This window comes from Moschus berezovskii, chromosome 19 (assembly GCF_049115385.1).
Source record: "Moschus berezovskii isolate FMDL1 chromosome 19, NW_MosBer_1.0, whole genome shotgun sequence".
NCBI lineage: Eukaryota > Metazoa > Chordata > Mammalia > Artiodactyla > Moschidae > Moschus > Moschus berezovskii.
The window spans coordinates 57,676,151-57,704,141 of record NC_142478.1 but is presented as its reverse complement, the minus strand read 5'-3'; the positions used below and the strand labels follow the sequence as shown (position 1 = coordinate 57,704,141).

General features: G+C 41.8%; 1 protein-coding gene across 5 annotated transcripts in view; it reads right to left on the bottom strand.

Moving 5' to 3' along the window:
- Positions 1-27,124, bottom strand: part of TCTN1 (tectonic family member 1) — a 29,720-nt gene extending 2,596 nt beyond the window's left edge. Inside the window, exons 1-13 of one of the 5 annotated variants that reach the window (XM_088828174.1) lie at positions 26,824-27,121; positions 23,276-23,396; positions 17,734-17,864; positions 16,498-16,643; positions 16,139-16,291; positions 14,824-14,911; positions 13,200-13,309; positions 9,910-9,930; positions 5,137-5,280; positions 4,476-4,601; positions 3,761-3,846; positions 3,096-3,236; positions 1,229-1,391 (exon numbers count right to left, since the gene is read on the bottom strand). In XM_088828174.1, coding sequence (XP_088684300.1) covers positions 1,229-1,391; positions 3,096-3,236; positions 3,761-3,846; positions 4,476-4,601; positions 5,137-5,280; positions 9,910-9,930; positions 13,200-13,309; positions 14,824-14,911; positions 16,139-16,291; positions 16,498-16,643; positions 17,734-17,864; positions 23,276-23,396; positions 26,824-27,043 — 1,650 coding nt within the window. In that variant the 5' untranslated portion in view covers positions 27,044-27,121. Of the gene's footprint in view, positions 1-1,214; positions 1,392-3,095; positions 3,237-3,760; positions 3,847-4,475; positions 4,602-5,136; positions 5,281-9,909; positions 9,931-13,199; positions 13,310-14,823; positions 14,912-16,138; positions 16,292-16,497; positions 16,644-17,733; positions 17,865-23,275; positions 23,397-26,823 lie in introns of all 5 variants that reach the window. The other 4 variants (XM_055405521.2, XM_088828172.1, XM_088828175.1 and 1 more) reach the window with 4 other exon arrangements.
- Positions 27,125-27,991: the final 867 nt, after the last annotated feature.

Genomic DNA, 27,991 nt, shown 5'->3' with positions numbered 1-27,991 from the left:
ATTTGGTGTCGGCTAAAAAGGCAAGGGTGGAATTCCTTGGCTTAACACTGTCTCTTAAGAAATTTGCAGGCTCAAAAATCCTTGAGAATATCCTGTCATTAGGAGAAGATGCAACACGCAGCTGGTGTCAATGAAGCCTACCAGATGCTCTCGTGTCGGCTCTGCCTGCAAGGCTGGGATGAAACCCGCCCCGGGCCCTCTCAGCTCCCGACTGGCACAGGCCCCGGCAGTGCTTGTGTCCATGCTGCTGCCTCTCCCGCCACAACTTACGTCTTCCCTTCTGAGGGAGAAGTAACAACTGGACATCTTAACCCATCTGCAAGAAGGTGGGAGCAACCTGCCTGGTTCACTGAGGCAGCAGAGCTGAGCCAAGACTTAGCTGAACCGCAGGGACTGAGTAATCACGGGTCTCTGCTGGGGACTCAGTGGGGAGGGTGGGATCGGAGCTAGTGAGCTAGTCCTCACCCCATTGTCCCCATGCTATAAATGTGCTAAGCAGATAATGAGAGGCCTGAAGAAACGGTGACAAGAAAAAGCCAGGCAATTAAAGGATAAAGATGGAGAGCACGCCTCCGCTGACGGGGCTGGCCCACACTCTTGACTGCTGAGACAAAAGAAAAAGGTGGGCAGAAGAACCACGTGTGATCTGGAACCTATTTGTAGGATGTCAATTTCCATTAAACTCTTCTGGGAACTTTAGAATTGAAAGCTCTGATGGGTGGAGTACTTTTATAGACCAGGGAACAATGGATGGGACAGCTCTGCAGATAGGAGGAAGTCTTACTGAAACAGTCCTAACACTTCACCTATCATATCATGAGCCTAGAGAAGACCTTGCATAACACCAACAAGGAACAGGATGGTGACTGGTAGTGGTCCCCATTTATAGAGTGACCACTGGGCACCATTAATATTACCTGATTTTAACTCTCAACAAGCCCTGAGGGCAGTAATACAGCTAAGAGGAAAAATGAGAAAAAGAGGCTCAAACTCGTAAAATCACTGGCTGAATCACTGCTAACTCGGGGCAAAATCAGTATTCAAGATCCAGGCGCACCTGACAACAAAGTCCAAACTCCCACCCACAGCCACCCACCCCTCAACAGGTGCCCCCGCCTCCCCACTGCCTCAGTGAGAGGGGCAGGTGCTCCCGCCTCCCCACTGCCTCTGTCCCCCCACAGGGAGAGGGAGACCACTAGCAAGTGGCCTTCAGCTTCTCCCCCTTTACCTTCACATGGGACGTCTGGGTGATGAAATAAACGGGCACCCAGTCCAGCACATCCTGGGCCTGGGAATTTCCAAAAGGGGCCACATAGTCTGGGAAGCCCTGACCCTTTAGCAGGCTCTTCATCTTCTGCGCTACTAGCCGACACGTGAGAGCTTTGGTCAGTCTTTTGGGAAGGAGAATGAGGTCAAATGAGGTGATTGTTCAAACCTACAGTTTTTTCTTTTCTTACTAAATGTCAAGGTCATGTTTAATTATGACATTTCTCTAGCACACAAAAAGTACTAAAAATAAGAAACAAGGGCATCTGTCTCAAGGTATTAAGCCATCTTTATGTTATATCTGCCAAATACCTCACTTTAATACAATGTTAGTACCCATAATATCTTTGATTATAGAATATTGTACCTGCAGTGTGTTTTTTTAATTTTTACATTCCTCAACAATACACATATTCTCTCTAGATTCTTTTCTTACTCTCCAAAAAGGGGATTATTTGAAATTAAAGTGTCTCCCCCTTTGTGAAATTTTGGTTAGCCAGGGAGATGAATCCAAAACAAAGTTTCTCAAACTATATTCCATGGAGAAGCTCTGTACAAGAAGGGTTCCATGGCCAAGCATTTGGGAAATATTACATACCCATGTCCCCACTGAAGTACACTGACATTACTAAAGACTCTGAGAAGTGCTTACTTAGTAAGGAATCATGTTTTAACTTTAATTTGGTGTTTCCCAAATATATTAAACCACAGACTTACCCCTGCTGACATGGAAATGTATCCCACAGAACCTCCTTTCAGAAATGCTAGTCTAACACGATCAGAATAATGTAAATGGTGAATTTTGGTCTAACCAAAATAATGATATAGATACCCTGGGGAGATATAAGGATGGGAAGCAAGTGGCTTGTGGGGTAGGGGACCAAAAGAGAAAGAGCCAAATCTTCATCTCCCATAGTGGGAACTCAAATAAATAAAGTCATAAGAAAATAAACAAGGATCTACTGTACAGCAAAGGGAACTACATTCAATATGCTATAATAACCATGGAAAAGAATCTGAAAAGAATATAACTGAATAACTTTGCTATACACCTGAAACATTATAAATCAACTTTATACCTTAATAAAAAAATAAAAACAAAAGTCATAAAACCAAAAAAATCAAGAAGAAGCATTATATATGGGTTGTTTAAAGATTTGGGGACAAATTTTCAAAAACTCAACCATAAGAGTTGAAAGTGATTGCCTCTGGGATAGGGAAAATGAAGGTAAGAAGTGCTGTCTTTAGAACAAGCCACACAGAGCTGTTCAACATTATGTTTGACAATAAAAAGATAAACAAAACATACAAAGCCTTGATATTTTTACTGTGCCATATCTGATAAGCAAAAAGAGTTTTAACAATTTTCCTTTGAATCATGACAAATAGTTTACGGTTATGAGAATTAAAATTAGAAAACCAGAAACTCCATCATTGTAAAATAAATTATTGTTACTATTGCTGCTAACCACTAATAATATGCTAATGAGCTTGTCAGCTGATGCAGAGGTTTGATTAAAATGGGAAGGGCTAGATAACTAACAAGAACCTACTGTATAGCACAGGGAATTCTAATCAATACTCTGTAATGACCTATATGGGAAAATTAAAAAGAGGGAATATATGTATAATGACTCACTTTGCTGTATACCTGAAACTAACACAACATTGTCAATTAACTATACTCCAATAAAAATTTTATATATATACACATATATAAATAAAGGTACAGTGGGAGAACACAGGGAAAACAATCGGAAGAGTAAGAGTGTTTTTGGTTTTTTTGGTCAATGAAAATAGGTTCCAACAGAAGCAAGTTACTGTCTTACCTGAGTTTACAGCCAGACTGCATGTTGTAACCAAATAATACTGGGGCCCGGATCCCCTCTACTGCTAAGCAGTCTTGCTCAGTTGTGCTACGAAGAAGAGTAAGTTGTCCATATCTATTCGTGGTCTGAATGATCCCAGACATTCACGGAAGGTTAAGGGAGTTGCGCGGTACTGAAGCAGCAGATTCTTAGGAGATGGTGTCACGTGTGTGACATGAGATATGAGTGAGACCCAAACATCCCTTCTCTAGGCCTTGGGGATTTTGACAGTTATTTCCCAGGAGAAGGAAAAATAGTTGTAACTGTTTTCCTTGATTAGGAGAGCCTTAAAAGAAAAACTCTCAGAAACTGGCCGTTCAAATTTAATTCCACATTTTCAAAACCACTAATTTAACAGTCTAAGTGTAAAATCAAATACCTCTAAACATCTGTCAACCCTTCTGTCTGAAGGCTTTCACTGTAAGACACTGCCAGTCCCCTGGGCCATGCTGTCCCACCCCATCTGGCTCCACACAGCCCTGCCTGCTATGCAGGCCAAGCCCCCCGAAGGCAGCTCTGGCTGAGACCAGCCGCTCCAGCCCTCAAGACCCTCAGCAATCAGGAGAAGTGCAGCCCACACACACAGACAGGGAAATGAAGCTTCTCTACAGAGCCAAAAAGGATATCCCTTCTGAGGCTGGAATCCGGCAACTAACGGGAGCCCTACCACATAACCAGGGTTTCCACTGAGAGGAACTGGCTTTGCGTTTTGCTGAAAGACAGTGCAGAAATGCCCCCAAGTAATTCTCATTTTAATAAGGAAATGGCAGAGGGAAAATGAAATGGTTTTCATATTGAAATCTGGGATTACCAACCAATGAAAGAATTTCTCCCCCTACTCAGAACTATAAATATATCTGCGGAGAGTAGGAGTACATCATTCTGTACAAGAACAAGCTCACAGGGAGGAGAAGCTTATTCCCAAGTGGAAAAGGTACAAGGACTCTGGCTGGATTTTGTGACAAGCTTCCATAGGCTACATGTGAGCCCTTTGTTTCAAACAAATGGTTGTAGTAATACTTCTAATTTGAGATTTTTTTTTTCACTAATTCATGATTTCTTTATACTTGGCAATTATTGATACTTTGGCCACCTCATGCGACGAGTTGACTCACTGGAAAAGACTCTGATGCTGGGAAGGATTGGGGACGGGAGGAGAAGGGGACGACAGAGAATGAGATGGCTGGATGGCATCACCGACTCTATGGACATGAGTTTGAGTGAACTCCGGGAGTTGGTGATGGACAGGGAGGCCTGGCGTGCTGTGATTCATGGTGTTGCAAAGAGTCAGACACGACTAAGCGACGGAACTGAACTGATATGAAAACTGACCAAACTTACCTGAATAAAATAAATTTCAAACTTTTGCTGGAGTGGAACCATTGCACTGCTCACTGCTCCCAGAAGAAGAAAGAGATCAGCTTTTATTACCTCACCTGCATCTGTATATGTGAGACTGTACGTCACCTAAAAACAAAAGGATAATTCAGATACATCTGTTCCCAATATGTTTCTGAAGCTGTGTTAATAACTCACATTAAAAAAATATACATCTAGGAGGCTATCCCTTCCCACTTCTCATGCGGAGAGAAAAGTGTGTCCCTCCTGTCCAACCGGATTCTGGGAGGTATTAACTCAAAATCAGCCCCCACTGACAGGGGCATCTCTTTCTGTGCCCAATCACAGAAGGTAAAAAGTCAGCTGGCCTGAGCAGAATGTAAGCAGCCTATCTCTGCAGATAAATGTGTTAAAACAACAGAAGTAGCAACAAATTGTGATGTATTCCTATAAGTTACGAGGTTTGTGGAGAAAATCACACACGATTACTTCAGGGACAAAGAAGTGACCTCTGATGAGACAGGATAAAGGCAAGCAGGAGACCAAGACAAGAAAAGCGACACCATCGGATGGGCCAGAGGGTGGCCAGTTACCCCTCAGGACCACACCTGGCTTGAGCTGGCCACAGACAGAGTGAACTTTCAAAGCCAAACTGGGTGCCTACCTCAAGAACGACGTTAGTGCAGATTTTAATATGCCCCGCCTCAAGAACACCCTGCTTTGATACCCTCAGTATTTCTGTGTCTTCCAGTCGGGTTAGTGTTTTATTTAGAGACCGGATGATGATGGACTGAACCGTGATAGGGACCTGCAAAGTAAAGTCCTGGGTTACCAAACACACACCTGAACAGAGGAAGTCAATGGGTAAAAATATTGTAAAACTTGAAACACACCTCCACAGATACACTGCCAAGGAGGGAAAAGCATGCTATAGAATATGCATACTAGAATTCCACACTTGCAAAAACACAAATATTTATTCATATGTAAATACATGCACACATTCACATAGAAAATATCTGAGATGGATATAACCAAAATGTTAAGTGATTACCCCTGAAAACGTTCACACAAAAACATGCACACAAATGTTCACAGCAGCATTCATAACAGCCCCAAACTGAAAATAACCCAGATGTCCATCAACTGATGAATGAATAAATAAAAGATGGTCTATGGGGACGACAGAGAATGAGATGGCTGGATGGCATCACCGACTCTGTGGACATGAGTTTGAGTGAACTCCGGGAGTTGGTGATGGACAGGGAGGCCTGGCGTGCTGTGATTCATGGGGTTGCAGAGAGTTGGACACGACTGAGCGACTGAACTGAACTGAATCCCTACAAAAGGATATTGTCCATAAAAAGAATCATCCATAAGAAGGAATGAAGCACTTCGACATGCAACAATGTAGATGAATCCTGAGAACACGGTGCTAAGTGAAAGAAGCCAGATACAAAGGACCACGTACTATATGATCCCATCTGCATGAAATGTCCAGAATAGGCAAATCCGTAGAGACAGAAAGTACATACAGTGGTTGCCAGGGGCAGGGGGAGAAGGCTGGGGTAGAATGAAGAGTGATAGCTAACGCGCACTGGGTTTCTTTTTGGGGTGGTGAGAGTGTTCTGGAATTAGATAATGGTGATGACTGCATAACCTTGCGAATATACCAAAACACATTGAATTGTACACTTTAAAATGGTAAGTTTTATGGCAAGTGAATTATATCTCAAATACACACACACACCCCTCCCATCATACCATCAAAGGCACACACACACTCTCGCCTCCAAACTGCAGCTCCTACTGACAAACGCACCTGCTCCATGCACGCACATGCACACTCTTCACATAGTCCCAGAATCCACCTTCCTAACCCCACCACCTCTCTGAACATATGCCTGACCCAGTTTACACACAACTTCTACACACACCCTTATACACACACATACTTGTGGTGGAATAGTGAGGAAGAAAAACAGAAACATTTTTTTAAGCAGAATCAAGAAACCCTGGTTAGATCAACGCTACTAAAGGACATTTTTCACTTATGGCCATCGCCAGTGGAGTGACAGAGCACCAAGCAATCCTTTCAATGGCTTGAACCTCTAGATATTTTGGCCTCTTTGTATCCTGAGACAAGTCTGAAGTTTGCTCTAAATCTCTGCTCTTTGAAACCACTGTTTAGGAAGGAACCTAACTTGTATCCATTTGTTTATATTGCTTTGAACTTTGCCCTCAACCATGTACTATGATGTTTATAATTCAAAATTACTAAGTATTTAAGCAGTCATTTTAGAGATAAACAAGTAGTTCTTATGTGTCTGTTCCCATGTCCAAGAAGACCTGCAACTGTCCCTTGATAATCAAACCTCTAATACAAGAACATGATATTGTTCAAAAGCAAAGATGAGCTGTCATGCGACAGAGTTGCAGGTTGGCAACTCCAGTCACTACAAAGAAAGTCCTCTGCATAACAGGAGTTCCACGCTACTGGTTAATTAGCTATAGGGTAAATGGCAAGCCACTCCAGTACTCTTGACTAGAAAATCCCATGGATGGAGGAGCCTGGTAGGCTGCAGTCCGTGGGGTCACTAAGGGTCGGACACGACTGAGCGACTTCACTTTCACTTTTCACTTTCACACATAGGAGAAGGAAATGGCAACCCACTCCAGTGTTCTTGCCTGGAGAATCCCAGGGAGGGGGGAGCCTGGTGGGCTTCCGTCTAGGGGGTCACACAGAGTCGGACACGACTGAAGTGACTTAGCAGCAGCAGCAGCTCTTAAGGAAGTCATCAAAAGATAACCCTTGATTCCTTTATCTGAAATGCCCTGATTCAGCAATGATATACTGTGTTCCAAGCAAGCGCACACCTTTCCATACCGGCCTCTGATGAACTCTTCCCCGCGGCATGTGGGTGTGACTGGCAGAGGCGAAGGGCTCCATTTAAACTAGCTTTGTAAAGACTGAGGGAGGAGAGTCAGCGGCAAGAACTGTGCGAGGCTGTCACCACGCATTCAGTCATGAGAACGAAAATGGGAGGGCTGCTCTGGTTTCCTGAATGTCCTATTCAATCATATCCCATTCCCAAACTAACCACTGGCAAAGAACTAAAGCACACTTAACAACGAAACTACATGGCTGTGACAATCTTTTGTTGATGGTTCAACAAATACTGACAACAATTCCAAGCAATCACAATGAGCTTAGATTAGTGGGAAGACTGGATCCAACTTTTATATTCCTGATCCTCTAATAGACTTTGGAAGCTGCATTAAAAAAAAAAATGTAGACACATTCCTGAGATTAGGTGACATCCTTCACAGCTTTGATGCCACACAGATCTGAGCTGGAAGTCCAAGACTGCCATGACTTGACTGCATGGCCACAGGATACAAAGAGAGAATGTGTGCGAAACTTCTAACTTGGGGCTTGGCACACAGTAGAGCTAGTCCAGTCATCGCTAAGAATAATAATCGCTAAGTCTCTGGAGCCAGATAGTGTGGCTTCTTATCCCAGCTCTGTACTCCCTGCTGTGTAGCCTCGGGCAAACCAATTCATCTCTCTGTGACCCATGTGCCAGAGAGTGCCAACAACAGGACCTGCCTCCTAGGATCACTGGGACAACCAAAGGACTGCAGACACGCAGAGCACTTGGAACAGACTTGGCACACACTATGTGCCTTTGAGTCAAGTCCCATTATTCCTCACAATAGGTCTTCCCTACTTGACTGAACCAATCCTTAGTCAATTAACACCCAACCCATGAAGGGCCCAATACCTTCCAGGCACGCCTCAGTACCAACGCTATATGGCAGACAGGGCAGCTGTCCCCACAGACAGGTCAACTTTGAATGGTATAATAAATGCACTTTTTAGGACTTCCCTGGCAGAATCCGCCTGCCAATACAGGGGACACGGGTTCAATCCCTGATCCAGGAAGATCCCACAATGCCACGGGGCAACTAAGCCCATGTACCGCAACCTTTGGGCCCATGCTCTAGAGTCCAGAAGCCGCAACAAGAAGCCACTGCAATGAGAAGCCCTCCGCACCACAACTAGAGAGTAGCTCCTGCTTGCTGCAACTAGAGAAAGCCCATGTAAGGCAATGAAGACCCAGCACAGCCAAAAATTTTAAAATATAAATAATTTTTTTAAAAGTACTTTCTTAGTGATCAGAGGTATTTGAGAGCTAGTCTATTATATGACTCTCAAACTGGGTCCCTGGGAGCTGTAGTGTTCCTCACAAGGGACCAGAAAGGAGAAAAATGGGGAAGTTGGGCAGGTAAAGGGTTTCTGACTCCACCTCTGCTCCAACCAGGGGCTTTGGATTCAATCCGTATTACATACTAGGTAGGCTCTGCTTAAGATTTCACTTGAAGAAGCACTGTAACTTAAATAAGTTTGAAAGCACCTTCACAGATGAGAAGATCCAGGGCCACACACAACAGTGTGGAGTCCAAGGTCAGATGACTATCCCTTTCCAAACATCTACTTCACATGTTTGTGTCCAGAGACGTAACAAACTCAATCACAACAGGTACCGTGGTCTGCAGTGCTTCCTGCACAACAGACGCCTTACCCAGAGCTGGGCCTCACATTATGTGCGTTCTCTCCCTCCAGCCTTATATCAAGCCTCTGGGGCAGACACTACCATCCCCACTTGCAACTGGGGAGATTGAGGCAGGTGTCATATGAGAAAATAACAGCAAAGCTGAGTTTTGAACCAAGGCCAACCAATTCCACAGGCTCTGGGAGCTGATGACAAGGTCAATGCCTTGGCCTCCTTGGAGACTGTGGTATTCACAGGGAGGAGGCGGGTACAACCCCAAGAACAAGAACAACTCCACCATCTTTCTCTCTGACATAGCTGCAAAGAGACCGTGGCCTCCTGACCACAGCTCTCCAGGGCCATGGGCTGGGGGCATGGCTTTGACCAGAACCTACCTGGAAGAAGAACCAACTACCTGAAACCTACTAGAACCTACCTGGAAGAACCAACTCAACTCTGGAAACTATACTGACAGTGCTCATCTCCTACACAGGTGTGTACATTCACTGGGCACAAGATTTCTTTCTATCTTCTAGACTGGACAGACAACATCCTGGGAGCTAGCCAGCCCTCCTGACAAGAGGCCAAGAAGATATCAAGGGATGCCCTGAAAGCACAGAGGCCAATCACACCCCTTGTCAGTCAAGACACCTAGGCCATTTTAACATGAACAAGTGTGGGCTACAAAAACTAAAGGAACTTTAAAGTCTGACCCTTTTGTGATAATAAAAGAATGGTCTACTAAGGAATTTCCCTGTTTCATTTCTGCCTGCTTTTTGGCAAATGTTTTTGCTACTGGCAGCAAGGTTCCCTTCCAGCTGTAAGTGTATTCATTTCAAAGGGCTCTAAGGTAAGACAATAAGGCCATTAGGTATTCTTACCTCTATTCCTGAACCAGGCACCTAGATAAAAAAGAACAACAAATTTTGTCATGTACAACAAAAAGAAGCACTGTTATTGCTTTTTCAGATGGTGCATTAAAGGGCATATTCCTCTTATTAAAGACTTCTCAAAAACAGAATTTCCTTAATCAAGGCTTTCCACCCATATATTTTTGTATCTGTGTCATCATAAAAGAGGTAACTTTACATTTTCCTTCTATATTCATTCCCTTCAGATTGGGAGCTCAATAACACAGTCCAACAGAGGGTGTCTCAGGAAGCCTCTATGCTTCAGTGTAATTATCCAGTATTTTTCACATGGTCATCAGTGACATAACACTGTAGAGAAGACACAGATCCCCTCCCTTCTGGTCCCTTGTGCTGTGCCTGTCCTCATGGGAAGGACACCATCGCCTGCCCAGGTGGCTCCAAAGTCTCCTGGTCTTTCTGTCTCTAGCCCAAGCCCCCTGGAGGCCAAGCTTCTGACTCCCCAGCATGGCCAGAGCTCTCTTCCTGAAGGGCTCTGCCACCCTCCATTCCTGTCCCTACACCCCCAATCCCACTTCTCCAACCACAAGATGCCCTATTAGGCCAATGGGAGCTTTTGGGGAGGGGGCTGAGTAGACATGTCTTGGGGTAGGGGCGCGGAGATGAAAGAGAATTGTGCCTGCATGCCTGGTTGACTGTTTACAGGACAACTGTGAGGGGTCACACGAACTGGAAGAATTCACAGGTGTAGATGGCTGACTTCGAGGAAAGAGGGAAAGGGTGGGAAGAGGAAAAGATTAAACTTGATTCTGGAAAGTGAAGTTCAAATGAATACAGACGCCATGGAATCCCCCATCCCCCACCACCATCACCACACTCCCCTCTCAGTAGAAGGAAATCAGAAAGGGATGGGGGCTTTCACGATAATCATATGATTTTTAATCACTGAAAAGTGTCTTCTCCCCTTGTGACCCTCCATGTCACCCACCAAGTGGGCCAGCGGCCTCTCTCATCTGTTCAGTTCAGGCTTCAGTCACCATCAGTTCAGTTCAGTTCAGTTCAGTCGCTCAGTCGTGTCCGACTCTCCGCGACCCCATGAATCACAGCACGCCAGGCCTCCCTGTCCATCACCAACTCCCGGAGTACACTCAAACTCATGTCCACAGAGTCGGTGATGCCATCCAGCCATCTCATTCTCCGTCGTCCCCTTCTCCTCCCGCCCCCAACCTTTCCCAGCATCAGAGTCTTTTCCAGTGAGTCAACTCGTCGCATGAGGTGGCCAAAGCATTGCAGTTTCAGCTTTAGCATCAGTCCCTCCAATGAACATCCAGGATTGATCTCCTTTAGAATGGACTGGTTGGATCTCCTTGCAGTATAAGGGACTCTCAAGAGTCTTCTCCAACACCACAGTTCAAAAGCATCGATTCTTCGGCGATCAGCTTTCTTCACAGTCCAACTCTCACATCCATACATGACCACGGGAAAAACCATACCCTTGACTAGACGGACCTTGGTTGGCAAAGTAATGTCTCTGCTTTTTAATATACTATCAAGGTTGGTCATAACTTTCCTTCCAAGGAGCAAGCGTCTTTTAATTTCATGGCTGCAGTCAGCATCTGCAGTGATTTTGGAGCCCAAAAAAACAAAGTCTGACACTGTTTCCACTGTTTTTCCATCTATTTCCCATGAAGTGATGGGACCAGATGCCATGATCTTTGTTTTCTGAATGTTGAGCTTCAAGCCAACCTTTTCACTCTCCTCTTTCACTTTCATCAAGAGGCTTTTGAGTTCCTCTTCACTTTCTGCCATAAGGGTGGTGTCATCTGCATATCTGAGGTTATTGATATTTCTCCCGGCAATCTTGATTCCAGCTTGTGCTTCTTCCAGCCCAGCGTTCCTCATGATGTACTCTGCATAGAAGTTAAATAAGCAAGGTGACAATATACAACCTTGACGTACACCTTTTCCTATTTGGAACCAGTCGGTTGTTCCATGTCCAGTTCTGACTGTTGCTTCCTGACCTGCATACAGGTTTCTCAAGAGGCAGGTCAGGTGGTCTGGGATTCCCATCTCTTTCAGAATGTTCCACAGTTTATTGTGATCCACACAGTCAAAGGCTTTGGCATAGTCAATGAAGCAGAAATAGATGTTTTTCTGAAACTCTCTTGCTTTCTCCATGATCCAGCGGATGTTGGCAATTTGATCTCTGGTGCCTCTGCCTTTTCTAAAACCTGCTTGAACATCTGGGAGTTCACGGTTTACATACTGCTGAAGCCTGGCTTGGAGAATTTTGAGCATGACTTTACTAGCGTGTGAGATGAGTGCAATTGTGCGGTAGTTTGAGCATTCTTTGGCATTGCCTTTCTTTGGGATTGGAATGAAGACTGACCTCTTCCAGTCCTGTGGCCACTGCTGAGTTTTCCAAATCTGCTGGCATACTGAGTGCAGCACTTTCACAGCATCATCTTTCAAGACTTGAAATAGCTCCACTGGAATTCCATCACCTCCACTAGCTTTGTTCGTAGTGATGCTTTCTAAGGCCCACTTGACTTCACATTCCAAGATGTCTGGCTCTAGGTCGGTGATCACGTTATCGTGACTATCTTGGTCGTGAAGATCTTTTTTGTACAGTTCTTCTGTGTATTCCTGCCACCTCTTCTTAATATCTTCTGCTTCTGTTAGGTCCATACCATTTCTGTCCTTTATCGCGCCCATCTTTGCATGAAATGTTCCCTTGGAATCTCTAATTTTCTTGAAGAGGTCTCTTGTTTTTCCTATTCTGTTGTTTTCCTCTATTTCTTTGCATTGATCACTGAGGAAGGCTTTCTTATCTCTCCTTTCAGTCACCATAGCCAGGAATAAAGGGCTGCTCCTCTTTCTCCAGCAAACCTATTTCCTGTCCTTTCCTGGGTATTTATTTTATCTGCCAATCAGAAATATAACTTTTTGGTGCTAGTATGATCATTTCTGTGACAGACATTAGACGCTTTTATAATTCTGAAAGTTTTGGTTAATAAAGGTTTTTTTAATTGAGGACACAGACATTAGTGGTTACCATCAAAATGAATGAATGCAAAAAAGAAAAAAATGAAAGCAAATTATGAGCTAACTATATAAAAATAAAAATTATTTTAAGTGATTATTTCAATATCTTTGGTATCAGTACACCAAATAACTGGAAAAGAAAAATTCTGAGTGTCAATCATGTACTGAAATGATTCTCTACTTGTCATATTTTAAAAGGGTACAAAGAACAGAAAATAAACCCAATGAATCAAGTTTTACCTCAAAATAATTCTTACCCTCAAAATTTTAGGGCTGCTGTAATAAGCCATGCTCAGGGTTTCCATTTCTTCACAGTGTTCCAAATTTATCCTCCTGGTGCACTTAACAGCTTGGTTAACCAGAAATGCTGGAAATCATAACATTCCCAAGGGAAAAGGAGAAAAAAAGTTAAAAAGAAGAAAAATTTCTAACTAAGAAATTATAATCTAAGTAAAACTGCAAAGTTATGACATGCATACAATATACTTCAGATAGAGTATAAAAATTATTTTTCAAATATGTAATACAGTCACATGATTCAAAATTCAGAAAAAGATTTAAGGAGTTGTCTCCCTCCAACCCCTAACCCCCAGCAACCACCAGTCCCCTTCCCCAGAGAGAGACTGCATGAAGTTTCTTGTGTATTTTTCTGGAAATATTCTATGATATTTTCAGAAAGTGTGTGTCTGTGTGTGCATACACACACACTTTTTTTTTAAGTATTTCTTTCCCCTTTTGGAAACAAACTCACAACATATATTCTGCCCTTTGTCTTTTTCACTGAGCAATGTATCTTGGAGTTCAGTCTATCTCAGTATGAAGAGCTTCCTCCTCCTCTTTTTAGGGATAACTCGTATTCTATTACAGACACACCATAATCTATCCAACCAGTTCCCCACTAATTGAAGTTGTCTCCGGTTTTGCTCTAACAATGCTGCAATTGAGCCAGAGTTTCTGTAGGACCAACTTCTAGAAGTAGAACAGCTAAGTTAAAGGGCATGTTTGTCTGCAACTTTGATGTATGTTGCCCAAGTGCCCTTCACCAAGGCTATACCAATTTTCAGTCCCACCAGCGATATAGACAAGTGCCTACTTCTCCACAGCATTAAATTTCTTTACGGTTTGCAATCCATTAGGTGGAAATGGTATCTCAGTTTGGTTCTAAATTACACTGCTCCTACTGTGTGAGCTAGGTTAAGCCTCTTCAACAGAACACATTTTCCTTCATGTAGCAAGTGTTGTTTCCTTCAGGCACACGCTTAGCAGGCTTCTGCATAGTGAGGCTGGCTAAGGACGGGACAGCCAGGCCTATTGCCTTCCGCTGCCAAGAGCAGTTACTCCACAGAGTCTACAATGCTCCTGAAGGAGAAGGAGGACCCATGGGAGGCAGCTGCGTGGGTTGCATCCCTGCTTCACCACTGCCTGAGTAAGAGACTGAACTCATTTTCTCAGTTTCCTCATCTGAAAAATGAAGATGACCCTCCCTGAGAGGATCATCATGAGGATCAATGGGAAAAACACATGCAAGTGCTTAATACAACACCCAGCACACAGTTAATCAATGTTAGCTATTGACAAACTTTCACTCCAGTGACTAAAGAACTTTCCAACAACTTCAAGAGTTAAACAACTGAGTGGGCTGGTTTCAGGTAGTGAGTTCCCCATCACTACAAATGCTCAAGCAGTGACCACAGGTAGAAGAAAAGATTCTGGTACCAGGCAGGGGTGAAGGGGAGGGACTGAACTATACAACCTTTGAAGTGTCTTTCAACTCTAAGACTCTTGTTTCTAGTTACAAAGTTTGTTTATTATGATTGCTATAAATTTAAACTAAGAGCAAACTCTGTTTACAGAGAAAAAGAAAAACGCGCACTCTCTTACCTGCAGGGTTATTATCAGTGCACAGAGATGATGTAAGGGGAGAAGGAAATCTCAAAAATGAATCTGAAGTCTGCAGATGAACCCCATACTGCAAACAGAACCACCAACAGCTGTCAGGGAGCTACTAAGGCATCTGTTCAATACTCACTACACAGCTACTATGTGACAAGCAGCACTACAGGGGTGATCAAAAAGCAGATGTGGTCCCTGCCCGCAAGGAGCAAACATCTAGCTGCCCCACCCTTTTCCTTTTAAGGCTGTGTGTTTCTGTGTATGCATGTTACAGAATTTGCAGGCTTTTTTATACTACGCTATTCTATTTCTATCCCACTGGAAGGGTACCTAAGGGGTTGACACAGGTGCCAGCAAGCGGGGAACAAGCCCTCTCCTTCATTAGAGCTGGGAGAATAAACTCCCGCAGTCTTTCTGGAGGGCAAGCTGGTACTGGTATTTTAAATTTCCATTCATTTTGACCAAGTTAACCCATTTATAGGAATATACCCTATGGATTTAATCAGACAAAAAAAAATCTATAAGAATGCTTATTATGGATTATTTATAACAGCAAAAACTTGAAACAAATGTTTATTAGATAGTAGAATGGCTCAGTAATAAATGATGACACATCCCTGGAAGGAATACTCTGTATCAGCAAAATGCAGCTCCAACACTAGCTCCTTGCTATACCTATGTTTTCCTCATCACTTAAATGGGGACTTCACTTAAAGTGAAGTATCCTTCCCAGGGCTGTGTACAGTGATGTCTGAAGAGCTCTGCCCAGTGCCTGGCAGGTGTGAAATGCTCAGAAATGGCCACTTTTATAGTGACATGGGAAGATGCATAAAACTGATCATGAATAAAAAAGGAAATTTATAGCACAATGTGGATAACTAGAAATTTCATTTCTGCACAATATTATATGTATATTTTAGTAGATGCATTAAAAAACCGGGAATATACACCCATCTGTTAACAGTGATTTTCAGTGTGCACTGTTTATTTGTTTTTGGCCAAGCCACATGGCTTACAGGATCTTATTTCCCCAACCAGGGACTGAACTTGGGCCATCTGCAGTGGAAACGTGGAGACCAAACCACTGGACCACCAGGGAATTTCCTTGCAGTGTGCTTTAGTTTTAATTGGAGATGGGGACCTTTGCATTTTTACTTATGTACTTCTATACCTTCAACTTTTAGAACTAGCACAGGTTGTTTTATACTTCTCTTTTAAAAAGATGCTTCCAAAAATTATGACATTTAGTCAAAGTTAACATATAACACATTTAAAGGTTTATGAAGGAATGGATAACAAATACCACACATCTTCCCAAAGACTGTAAAACTACACACAACTCTGAGAAGAGGAGCCGGCCTCCAGCCCATCCACTCCGTTTCCAGCAGCATCTCTCAAGCACTTTACTGCATCTTTTGAGGTAGAGAAGAAAAAATTCTGCAGAGACAAATGAAAGCTTACCAGAGAATATATGCCTCAAAATTCTATGTTAGAATTCAACTACTCAATTTTAATTTTCATGATTTTTGATCTACAGGCACAAACATTATTTTTTGGTTTATAATATCAATTCTGTGTCTCAGGGAAGCTAGCTTATTGGGAACATACTTATAAAGACACGATATTTATGACAGGATGAGTGGAGGTAAGTTCCTGGCCCACCTCATATTTTGCAGTTTGGGGAGCATCCAGTCTGGTTGAAACATCTGATCCTGCATTCAGTGCAAAACCATCAGGTGCTTTCATCAATTTATCAAAACTGCTTTCATCAGTCACTTCTGGATTAATAAAGGATAATGCAGGTTTATCTGTTTTTAGAAAAAGTATTTTAAATCAGTATAAAATATAATATGTATAGCATATACAGTATACATAGTATTTAGGAAACAATTTTTAGTAGCAGTAAGGCTTCTGTGCAAAAATTAAAATGTCTCTAAATATTCACTTCCCCCAAGATTTCTTGAATCTTATTAAATAGACTCCCCAGGCATGGCCTCTTTCTCTACTGTGGAAGCAAGAGTTTCTAAGGCCTGCAGGTAAACAGTACAACAGAAGCCAATAATAATCAGTCTCTTTCTCCAGTCCATGGACTCATAAACTCCATAAACCTCTCAGGGGCAACTCTCTGCAGATGGCTAGGGGAATGAAAGATCCTGTTTCTACCCTCACACAGCCACCTCCGAAGCCCAGGACAATAATGTGCTCTATACGTGAGAGGTGGGAGGAGGAAGGAACAGGCTGGTTATGTTCACTGGGCCTGTAACAGTGACTGACCAGCCATTACTGCAGATTACAAACCACAGAGCATCCACCTAAATTTTTAAGTGCAAAGGGACAAAACCAAAATATAAAGACATTCTGAAAAGATGATAAAGTTTAATTGATAAAACCATGAATGTGTCTCTGATCTTGATAATGTTTTATACTTTGGAACTAGACATCTAATTGAGCAAAATGCTCAGATAAAAATAACGATCCTGTTTTCATGCAAATACCCTTAGTAAAAATAAAAGAGAAAAAAGGAAATTGAAACCAAAGCTGAACCTGACTCTCAACCATTAAATCAGGAGGAAATGCACACACACACACAGCCCCCGCCAAATAAATCTAGATTCTTAGGCATGTCTACATTTTATAAACACCTTTGAAATAAAATATGAGAAATAAAGCACGAGATTTCAAAAGACAACTACAAAAGCACAACTAAAGAAAACATGCATAGCCACAGGTTTATAAAGTTACTTGCAGTTGTCTGTGGAATGGCCTCAGGATAACCTCTAGCCAAACCATAGAATAACTGCTTTAAATCTAACTTGATGTGACATTTTTCCATAAAACAACTTTTAAAAGAAAAAAATTTCCAGAGTTTCACACAGTATACCAATATCACATACTTACAGTTTATAATATGAACACAGAAAATAGATGGGTTGATCTGGTCAACAAGTTTAAATACTCTCTGAGGTGGGTCTGCTGTAAAATTCAATGAATAGACAGCTGCTTTTTGACTACAAAAGTGACTATCACCCCTGAAAATTAAAAAAAAAAAAATAAGACGACAAAGTTTTAAGGCACAAGCACACAATCTTAGCAAGATTATTTTAGAACTGTCAGAAGCTTGCACTGTACTAAGCTAACAACTACATGGAGGATATTTATGAAAGTGTGATGCTAGAATTGAATCCACTTTTATTTAGTTTATTCAGTGTTAAAATGTTCGGCATTTTAAACTTTCTCCTCTAACAGTGAAAATATTAAGACAACTAGAATAACCTTTAAGGAAATCTTGTCAAGTATGGAATACAGATGAGAAATGATTTTGATGTAAATGAACCTTGCAAACTCTGATGGAATATTCAATTATATAAAATTCTGCAGAACTTCAGACTGTTTATAAGTACCCAGAATGGATCCAAAATTCCTTGTCTTTAGAATAAAGCTGTCTTCATAAATGAATGTGAAAATGAGAAAAAGTAACATCATCTGGAAGTTTGAGGGCTTAGAAACTGTGGTATAGTCAAGTCTTCAACCAATCCCAGACTTAAACCCTAATCAATTTGATATAGATACAGACATGGTTTAGGGAGATACAACAAAAATGAGATATTACAAACCACTTTAAGGCCTTTTCCCACTTAATATAGAGTGCCCAATAGTTCCCATATCATCAAATGTTTTTGTATTATTATATGGTTTCACAGTATACCAACTTAAGCTATTCCCAATTTTTTTTAACCAATCCTCTACCGTTGACCTAGGCTGTTTCTAATTTCTCCTGATTATATATAATGCTTCAGTGACACCCTTGTACATACATTTGTATTAATGTCTCCAGTTATTTCCTCAGGCAATATCTCCTGAAATGGAATTGCTGGGTCAAAAGGTAGGTACAAAATTTGAGGCTTCTGAGACTTACTACGAGACTGCCTTCCAGAAAAGCAAGATGCAACCTCACCAACACTGTGGTAACAAGAGCGCCTATTTTGCTGTACTCTTGCCAAGACCGCATGTTATCAGTTTTTACCGTTTGCTAATTTCATGGGCAAAAGCCTGTTATCTCATTGTTTTAATTTGAATTTTCTCTTTTACTAGTAAGGTTAAATATTTTTCCATATGGTTACTGCTCACTGATATTTCTTCATGAGTTGATTAATTTTTATGAGAACGTTTGTCTTCTTGACTTCTAAGAACCCATGTTAAGAATCTCTTCTGAGTGTTAGAAATATTTCTTCCTATTTTGTTAACCTTTCAGTTTTATAGTGTTTTTTTGTCACACAGAAATTTTGTTTTGTTTTTTTACAATCATCATTCCTCTTTTAATTGAGGTATGATTAACTGATTTTTTAAAATAATGAAGTTGTCAACCTTTTCTTTTATAGATTGCCTTTGGGTCTATCTTGAAAGACATTACCCGAGACTTCCCTGGCAGTCTAGCAGTTAAGACTCCCCACTTCCATTGCAGGAGGCGTGCATTCGATCCCTGGTTGGGAAACTAAGATCCCACATGCTGTATAGTGTGGCCAAAAAGAAAAAAGACATTTCCCTAACCCAAGATTAATAAATATTCACATATATTTTTCATTCATTAATTTTTTTAACATTTCACTCTTCTACCTGTTGGTAATTTACTTCAGTGTAACGTTATGAAGCAGGAATCTAATGTTAGTTTTTCAATAATCATCCTGCATCATTTACTGCATGATCCAACCTTTACTTCACAGATGTGAAATACCATGTTTACAATAAATACCATGTTTACATTAAATACTTAAGTAGAAAAAAATACTTTAAGAAAATTGGCTGGTGTAAAATCAGTACACACAACTGATTTTTGGCCTTTCTATTCTCTTTCAATGATCTACTTATCCATAATGAATTAATACACATTATATTCAATATTATAGTGTTACAAATGTTTTAAACCTAGTAGCTTGCTCTTCTTATTCATTAACGTCTTGGCTGTTCTCATCTGTTTACTCTTCCAGATGAATTTTAGAATCATTTTGACACGTTATCCCTCTCCCATCTGACTGGAATTATATTATAATAAATTGAAATGTATAAGTAAGTAATGATTCTACCCATTCCACTACACAGATTATATCTCTCCATTTATTCAAATGTTTTATGTCTCATTATATCTTGAAGTTTTCTTCACATAAATTCTGAATAGTTAAGTTTGATTCTATGATGTTATATTTCTATTGGTGTTATGATTAGAATCCATTTCCACTATATTTCTAGAATGAGTATTGCTGGGGGATTGATTTATTTTGTAACTGGCCTCTTTTCCAAATGCTCTGTATAGTTCTAATGGTAAATGAGTTGCTATCATGGGCATAAAGAGTATTTTGGAAAAACCATGAGTCGTATAAATAAGAAAAGATCCAGCAGTGAAAATCTATGAGTCATACTGGGCCTTAGAAGATGAGGAGGAGTCAGACAGAGAGGGAATGGGAGGAAAAATCGAAGCGCAAGAATAGCATTGGCCAAGGACGGGTACTGTATTGATGGTGTTTAGAAAACAGAGTACCAAAGCTGCGTCGGATGAAGGATTCCAGATGGGGTTGCTAGGAAATAAGATGTGAGAGAGGCTGGGATGGATATGAATTCAGGTTATGGATTCTACAGGTAATGAGAGTTTTCAAAGGTTCTTTAGAAAGGGAGTGACAAGATGAGGTGTGAGCTTATGAGGAGGAAGGGAGTAGGAACGGACAGACATTAAGGCAATCATGGAGGAAGATTCAGCAGAATGGGACCCTTGGCCCCTCCCCATCCAGTCAGCAGCTCTAATCCTGTGCAGTGAATCAGCATCACATCCGTACACTTCTCTCTAGTGCCACCGTCACAGCCTTCTGGGTGAGATGGGGGCACTTATTAATCCTCATCTGCAATAGCTTCCTTCTTGGTTCCCTGCCACCAGGCCTGGCCCCTGGGATCCACTGTCCATGCTGCTGCAGAATTTATTAAATTGGGAATCTGATCCCATCGCTCCCCAGCCTCCTAAAGAAGTCAGAAGAAATCCAAACCCCTCAGCATACACACAAGGCCCCTCAGGACTTGACCCCTGCCCTTCCCCACACTCCTCTGGCTCCACCCTTCCTCAGCCATGCTGAGCTACCTACAGTTAAGGCAACAGGCTATATATACTCCTTCAGCCCCAGGAATCTGCCATGAGGCTCCCTTGGCCAGGAATGCTCTTCCTGATTCCATGCTGACCAACTTCACTTGTCCTTCAGGACAGCTCAGCTACGTTTCTAGAAAGACCTCCCTAGTCCAGGTGTCTGGGTTAGATGCCACGCCTCTCACTTCTCCTGGTGTTTGGTGCAGAAACTGCCATCCACTCTTTTGTCTCCCTTACTCAATGAGTCCTCTGAAGACAGGACCATGTCTCACTTGTCTTTAAATTCCTGGTACTGGCACACGAGAGCTGCTCAAGAAAGGTATGGTGAACTGTAAAAGACAGCTTAGCCGTGAGAAGGCAAGGAAGAGGCACAAGTCAGGGGGGCCTCTAGGTTTCTGACGTGGGTTTCTGCCGGAAAGAACAATGGGAGAGAAAGTCAAAGGGATACTCAAGGGTCAGTTAAGGGGAGAGCAGAGAAATTCATTCATCCATTTAACTCACTTTTAATGAAGGCCGACTACATGGTAGGAGCTATCCTAGGCACTAGGGATAAATGGTATATAAAAGAGATAATTCTTACTCTCAAGAAGCTTACATCTAATGAGGGGAAAACGACACCAATCCACTAATCTTAATGATAAATTTATAATTTTTTGAATGGTAAGGTTAGTTTATGACAGTTCGGTATATGTAAATAAACCTTCTATGAACTGGAATCTACATAACAAGAACACCCAATTAATCAGGACTGTTAGTTTTCATTATCTCTACACTTCATATTTAGGAGAAGGTCACAAGCAAAACTAACTCAAAAAAAAACCCTGAAGTTCTTTCCTGAGGGCACTATGAATTCAGTTCTAATTTCTAAACCATGGTGCCACAAACCACACCTAATCTTGTAAATAAGTTTTACTGAAATGTAGCCACGCCCATTCATTACATGCCTGCTTTTGCTCAACAATGGCAGAGTTGAAAAGCTGCAACAGAGCCCACACAGCCTGCAGAGCTTCAAGTGTTTATTATGTGGCCTTTTACAGAAAAAGTTGGCTGACCCCCATTCTAAATAGTCTATATCTAAAATTACAGTATTGGCTATTTTTTAAGAACTACATTCTAAACAATGATCGCAAATCAGAACAGATATCTCACTCTCAAGCTCCCGGAACTTACTAATGCAGGAAAACAGAATGATTTTCAACAACGACTGAACCACAGTATAGTTCAGGTAGCCAGAAAAATAACCTGACTACAACACCCCATGCTCCAGGCATTTTAACAACATCGGAAGTAGATTGGATTTCCCATTGGTCAATAAAATAGTTTCTCATGGGAAAAACACACTGCGCTTCCAAAAAGCATTCAACCTATCAAATTTCAACTGCTAAAACTTCGTACAAGACTGAATTTAAATTGGCTATCTCTGAATAATAAACTGGTCCCATCCTGAATAAATTAACTTCTTATAAGTGCTGTTATTTTATCAAAAAGCTTTGAAATCAGACTTACAAGAACCAGGTAACTCAAAAGAAACTGTTTATCTTGCAATCGACTGGGAATGTCATTTTCCATTATTCTCCTACACAATGTGAACTGTGAGAATTCCTGGTAGATTCATCTACTAGAAAGGTATAAACAAAGCTTTCCTTTCTAATTTTCGTTAGAAAATTATGTCTACAACAAAAGCTGTAAAATTAAACTGCACTTTTCACCCTAGGCTATACATGAGACTAATTCACAGATACAAAAATGTGACACCTTATTTGTTTACAAATCAAAGTGAAACGTAATTCAATCTCTGAACACAGAGATTTCATTATAACCTTTGTGAAAAGTACACTCTCACTTCTCTTTTGCCTGCACGATCATCTGGCTGGATGCAAATAAGGGATAGATACTGTTCTACACAGGCTTCCCAGGTGGGTCAGTGGTAAAGAACCCATCCGCCGATGCAGGAATTTGATCCCTGTGTCAGGAAGATTCCCTGGAGAAGGAAATGGCAACCCACTCCAGTATTCTCGCCCGGGAAATCCCACAGAGAGGAGCCTAGTGGGCTACAGTCCATGGGGTCACAAAAGAGTTGGACACAAGGGCTTCCCTGGTGGCTCAGTCAGTAAAGAGCTGGACACGACTTAGTGACTAAACAGCAATAACTCTTCAATATATTGATTTCAACAGCATGGCTTCTGAATGATGCAGAATTCAGGAAATCAGCTTGGGTTGATTTGGGTTTTTTCAGCCTGGGGATGTTTTCACTTTCTGTCCCCAGATTTTATAATCTTGGTCCAATTTTATCAAAACTTCATGTTAGAAACTTACGTGACAACTGGAATTGAGCAGGCAGAAAAGACACTGAAATCCACGGAGCTGCAATCAGGATCACAACAGCAGTTGACGTCACACTGTGCTGGAGACAAGTCACAGACACACAGAGCAGCAACTACAGAAACGAGAGAGGTGGCGCACAGAGCGTCACAATCTGCAGGTAGTGACTGCCCCCTGCCACTGCAAAGTACCAAAAATCCATCTCATACAAAGGCCCATTTTATTCTTCCTATTGCACTTTGGGGGGAATCTGTGAAGTGAAATGAGTCAGTTTGAGCACTCCTCCATCTGAGATTTTCCCAAAGTGGCCAATCATCTGACTCACTTGTAAAGTTCTGTTTGTACTCTCCCTACAAAGACTCTGATTTGGTAAGCTTACTGTGAAACCCAGACACCTGGGCTTTTCAAACACTTTCTAGGTGATGCTGATAATTAAAATAGGTTTAAGAATCAACACGGTAAATCACTTGCCTGACCATAAGAACCATCGGTTTAATATTGCAGATTTCTAAGCTCCCCTGGAGATTCCAATTCAGAGGAAGGGCCCACTTAAGGCTACTAAGAATCAAAGTTCTCAGTTTTGTTCCTCTCCTCAGATGTCACCTTCAGATTTGAAGCTAAGTCCATGTTCACAGCCTATTGGCCAAGAATCAAGCTGGCTCAGGTTCCTTGTACTTGGGGTTCTAGAAATATCTTTGGTATTTCACATGGGAAGAAGTAGGAAGCCCCACTTAGCAAGGTTTAATTTTTAATAATGATGACCATCTGGATTTTTAATTCCTTGTTTCAGGCTGTCAAACGGGGATGTGTGGAGGTGAGGGGAAACTTAAATAGCAGAGCATGAGAATGATAAACACTGAACTCATGGTAGTTTAATTATTGCTGGAAGGAGTGCTTCAACCTTACCTGTAATGTTGTTTCTTTTTTTTGAAAAAGGATTTCATGCAAAATATAAATTTTAAAAAGGGATCTCAAGCATGCTGGAAGACAATTCATACAACATTCTTATTAGCATTTATGAATTATTTTATAATAAAAATGAGTTTTAGAAGGAATTCCCTGGCAGTCCAGTGATTAGGACTCGGTGCTCACTACCAAGGCAGGTTCAATCCCAGGTCAGGGAATTCAAGACTCCACAGTCTGCGAGGTGTGGCAAAAAAAAAGAACTTTAGAAAATATATACCTCAAAAAAGGTACAATAATAAACTCTGGGAAGATGAATGTCAGGAGAAGAGGAAATTTTTGTCAGTGAATACACAATCCATTCTCAGAGACACAAAAGTTTCCCCCCAGAGTTTACATGTTTCTCTCTAGCCAAGGACTCCCTTGTGTCCTTAGAAAATTATAACACCTTTCATGTACACAATGTAAAAAATAAACAGTGCTGAGACACCCTGCCTTACGTGTTTGAAATTAATCTTGATTTGTTTTACAAAACTTAAAACCCTTATAGGTCCCTAGTAGCTGTAAGACTACTAGGGACAAAGCAATAATGTTTAATAACTCTACTTCGGAAAGAAAAAAGGGTCTCTATCCAAGATGTGAGTGTACTTAATCAGCCAACAAATATCTGCGAGTACTCGCAGGATCCAAGTAGCACTCAGCTGCTCTTCCAAGCCTCTTCACGGCTACAGGGTACTAACGAACAGAGCTCAGATTCAAGATGAAAGTTATCATCCTTCTCTTGCACCTGTAACCCATTCTGCAAAGGATGGTCCAGTTCTCCACTCAGAGTCAGTCTCCTGCTACAACCTGTACCTAGGGTGTGACCTAAAATGAGGCAAGTAATTCACAAACCTAAAAAATGGCAATAACCCAGGGACTTCCCTGGCAGTCCAGCAGTTAAGACTCTACCTTCCAATGCAGGAGGCATGGGTTCTAAGTTCCTATGTTGTGCAGTGCAGCCAAAAAAAAAAAGTTAACAAAAAATGGTGACAACCTAACATTATAAGACTGTTAGGAGGATTAGATGAGATACACCACAGATGAAATCCTTAGCACAGGGCTTGCTACATAGGAAGCAGTTAATAAATGTCAGCTGTCATTTGTTACCATTACTTGCACAGATCTAACCAGAGGCCCTTTAAAAAGACAAAGTTAAAGTGCAAATTCATCCTCCCATACTGGAAAAACAGCCCTGAACACATGACCTACTAATGATGGTTCAAGAATAGCTTCATTTGGGGGATAAAGTGCATTAACAAATGAAATACTTACATGGATAAAAGGCAACTCAGCCCAAAAAATCTTAAGAGAATTTCAGATATTGAATACTGTGCTATATTTTGTACCAAATTATCACTTAACTTCCCTGCTAAATCAAATCAACAATTTCAATATAAAACAAAGTTGTTATATTAAAATAGCAAATATGTTTCTCTGTAATTTTTCTGACAGACTACACAATTTACAAAGGAGAAATAATGATTCAGTAACTTAAGTCCTAGTTCAGAAGGTCAGTCAATGATGACTTTTTATACTTTGGCCACCTCATGAGAAGAGTTGACTCACTGGAAAAGACTCTGATGCTGGGAGGGATTGGGGGCAGGAGGAGAAGGGGATGACAGAGGATGAGATGGCTGGATGGCATCACCGACTGGATGCAGGTGAGTTTGAGTGAACTCTGGGAGTTGGTGATGGACAGGGAGGCCTGGCGTGCTGTGATTCATGGGGTCGCAAAGAGTCAGACACAACTGAGCGACTGAATTGAACTGAACTGAATACTGAGCCTAACTCAATTTAAGAAAGATCTTTCTTAAGAAGGGATTAAAAAAAAACAACAACACTTCATATCTACTAGGGTTACAGAGGACTTAAAAGGGATTTTTTTTTTTTTTTATATCACAAACCCATTTGACAAACTACTCACTGCTACGAACCTTCACCCCAGAAAAACGCATATTCACAAGAGTTAGCACTCGATTTTGGAGTCAGATATCCCCTGAAGTCATCCATGTTAAATCAGATTACAAAAGTCACTAGCTGTGTAACTCAAGGATTAGATCATTTTCTGAGAAATATGCTAATTATCCTTAAAGATGAGTCTTAAGAAGAGGGCATAACCCCTCCCCCCATAACTCCCTACCTTCAACTCAACACAGAAGGACTTGACCTACTCATTTTCTGTAAACTAGATTTTTTTGCATCTTTTTCATAATTGAAAAGCTCAACGTATCCTATGAACTTAATTCCCACAATTGCCTAAAAACTCAATTTCAACTGAAAAGCTGCAGGCAAGTATTCATTCATTAATACCTTTGGCATTAGGGTCGTCCAGGACCACTGCAAGTACTTTTAAAGATTTTTATATTGTCTCACTTGCCTCTCTTAGCTTCGGTTTTCTCATCTGTATGACAATGATAACAACATCTACCTCTAAGGGTTGTTGAGAGAATTAATACCTATGAAACACTGAACAATGACTGCACACTTTAAGTGGTCAATAAACGTTAACTATCGTTATTATTACATCCTCACCCGGGCTACCAACCCCCGCAGGTTGAACCACTTTAGATCCCCAGGAATTGGTACTTGTTACCCACCGTCTGTGACCGGGGCGGGTCTGGGACCGGAGAAGGGCCTGGAAGCCCTGGGGATCTCAGGGGGCTTAGAAGATAAAACAGGTCGGAGAGTCGTCGGGACTGGTTTGGTGGAATTGAGGCCCTCCGTCGTTACCACCGGGGTGGTCCCGGCCTGGGCGCTCACGGAGGCCCAGCAGTCTAGGAGAACGAGCAGGAACCGCGGAAGGGCCCGCGGCCCCATCGCTCAGCCGCAAGCCGAGCGGCCAGAGGCTAGGTGGCTGCGAGACCGCGCGTTACCTAGCAACCGCGGCGGCTGGGCGCGGGGCATCATGGGAAGGGTCGCGCGAGGCCTGGAGAGACGGAGGGACAGGGGGCGGGGCCTGGACTAAGCGGGCGGGGTGGGGCGGGGCCTGGGCGAGGCGGGCCAAAAGAGGAGGGGACGAGAGGCGGGGACCTGTCCTGCTTGTGAATTCCCCACGTGGTTTCCAAGAGGACTTCAGTGCTTGTTTTAAAATGTAGATTTCCAGGTTCGGTCTCAGGGGATTCTGATTCAGTCCAAGGGCAGGGTTCAGGGAGCAATATTTTTAACAAATGCACAAGCAGTGCATTTGGGACAGCACACACAACTAACACACAATAACACAACAGTGCATCTGGGACAACTAACACAATCAGTGGAGGGACAGAAATCTTGGGACTCACTCTCCTAAAGCGACTAAACAGAGTTTTTTGAAGCACAGAGACCATATCACTATCCTTGAATTTTTCTCTATCTCATATGTGTCCACTCTTGCTTTACCAATATGGTTTTAGTCCCCTTAGGATCTCTGAGCTACCGTATTATGTCCGGAATGATATCCACCTCTAAGGGTTGTATACCAGGAGGTCGCCAGATGACTTCTGGTCGCTGTGTTGTGATTGTGATAAGGGAAACAGATGAACACTTAATAACTCTTTTACAGACAAAAAAAAAATGACAAAAATTAAATAGAATGATTTATAGGCCTTAAAAGAAAAAAACAAAGCAAATCTACTTTATCTGTACAAAAGGACTTGAAGACCACAAGACTCAGGGAAGCCCCTCAGTTCTTAACAGCTGTATATATAGAAGTATTCCAGACCAGGGATGTTGGTTATTACACCTTTGATACTTCAGTTCAGTTCAGTTCAGTCACTCAGTCATGTCCGA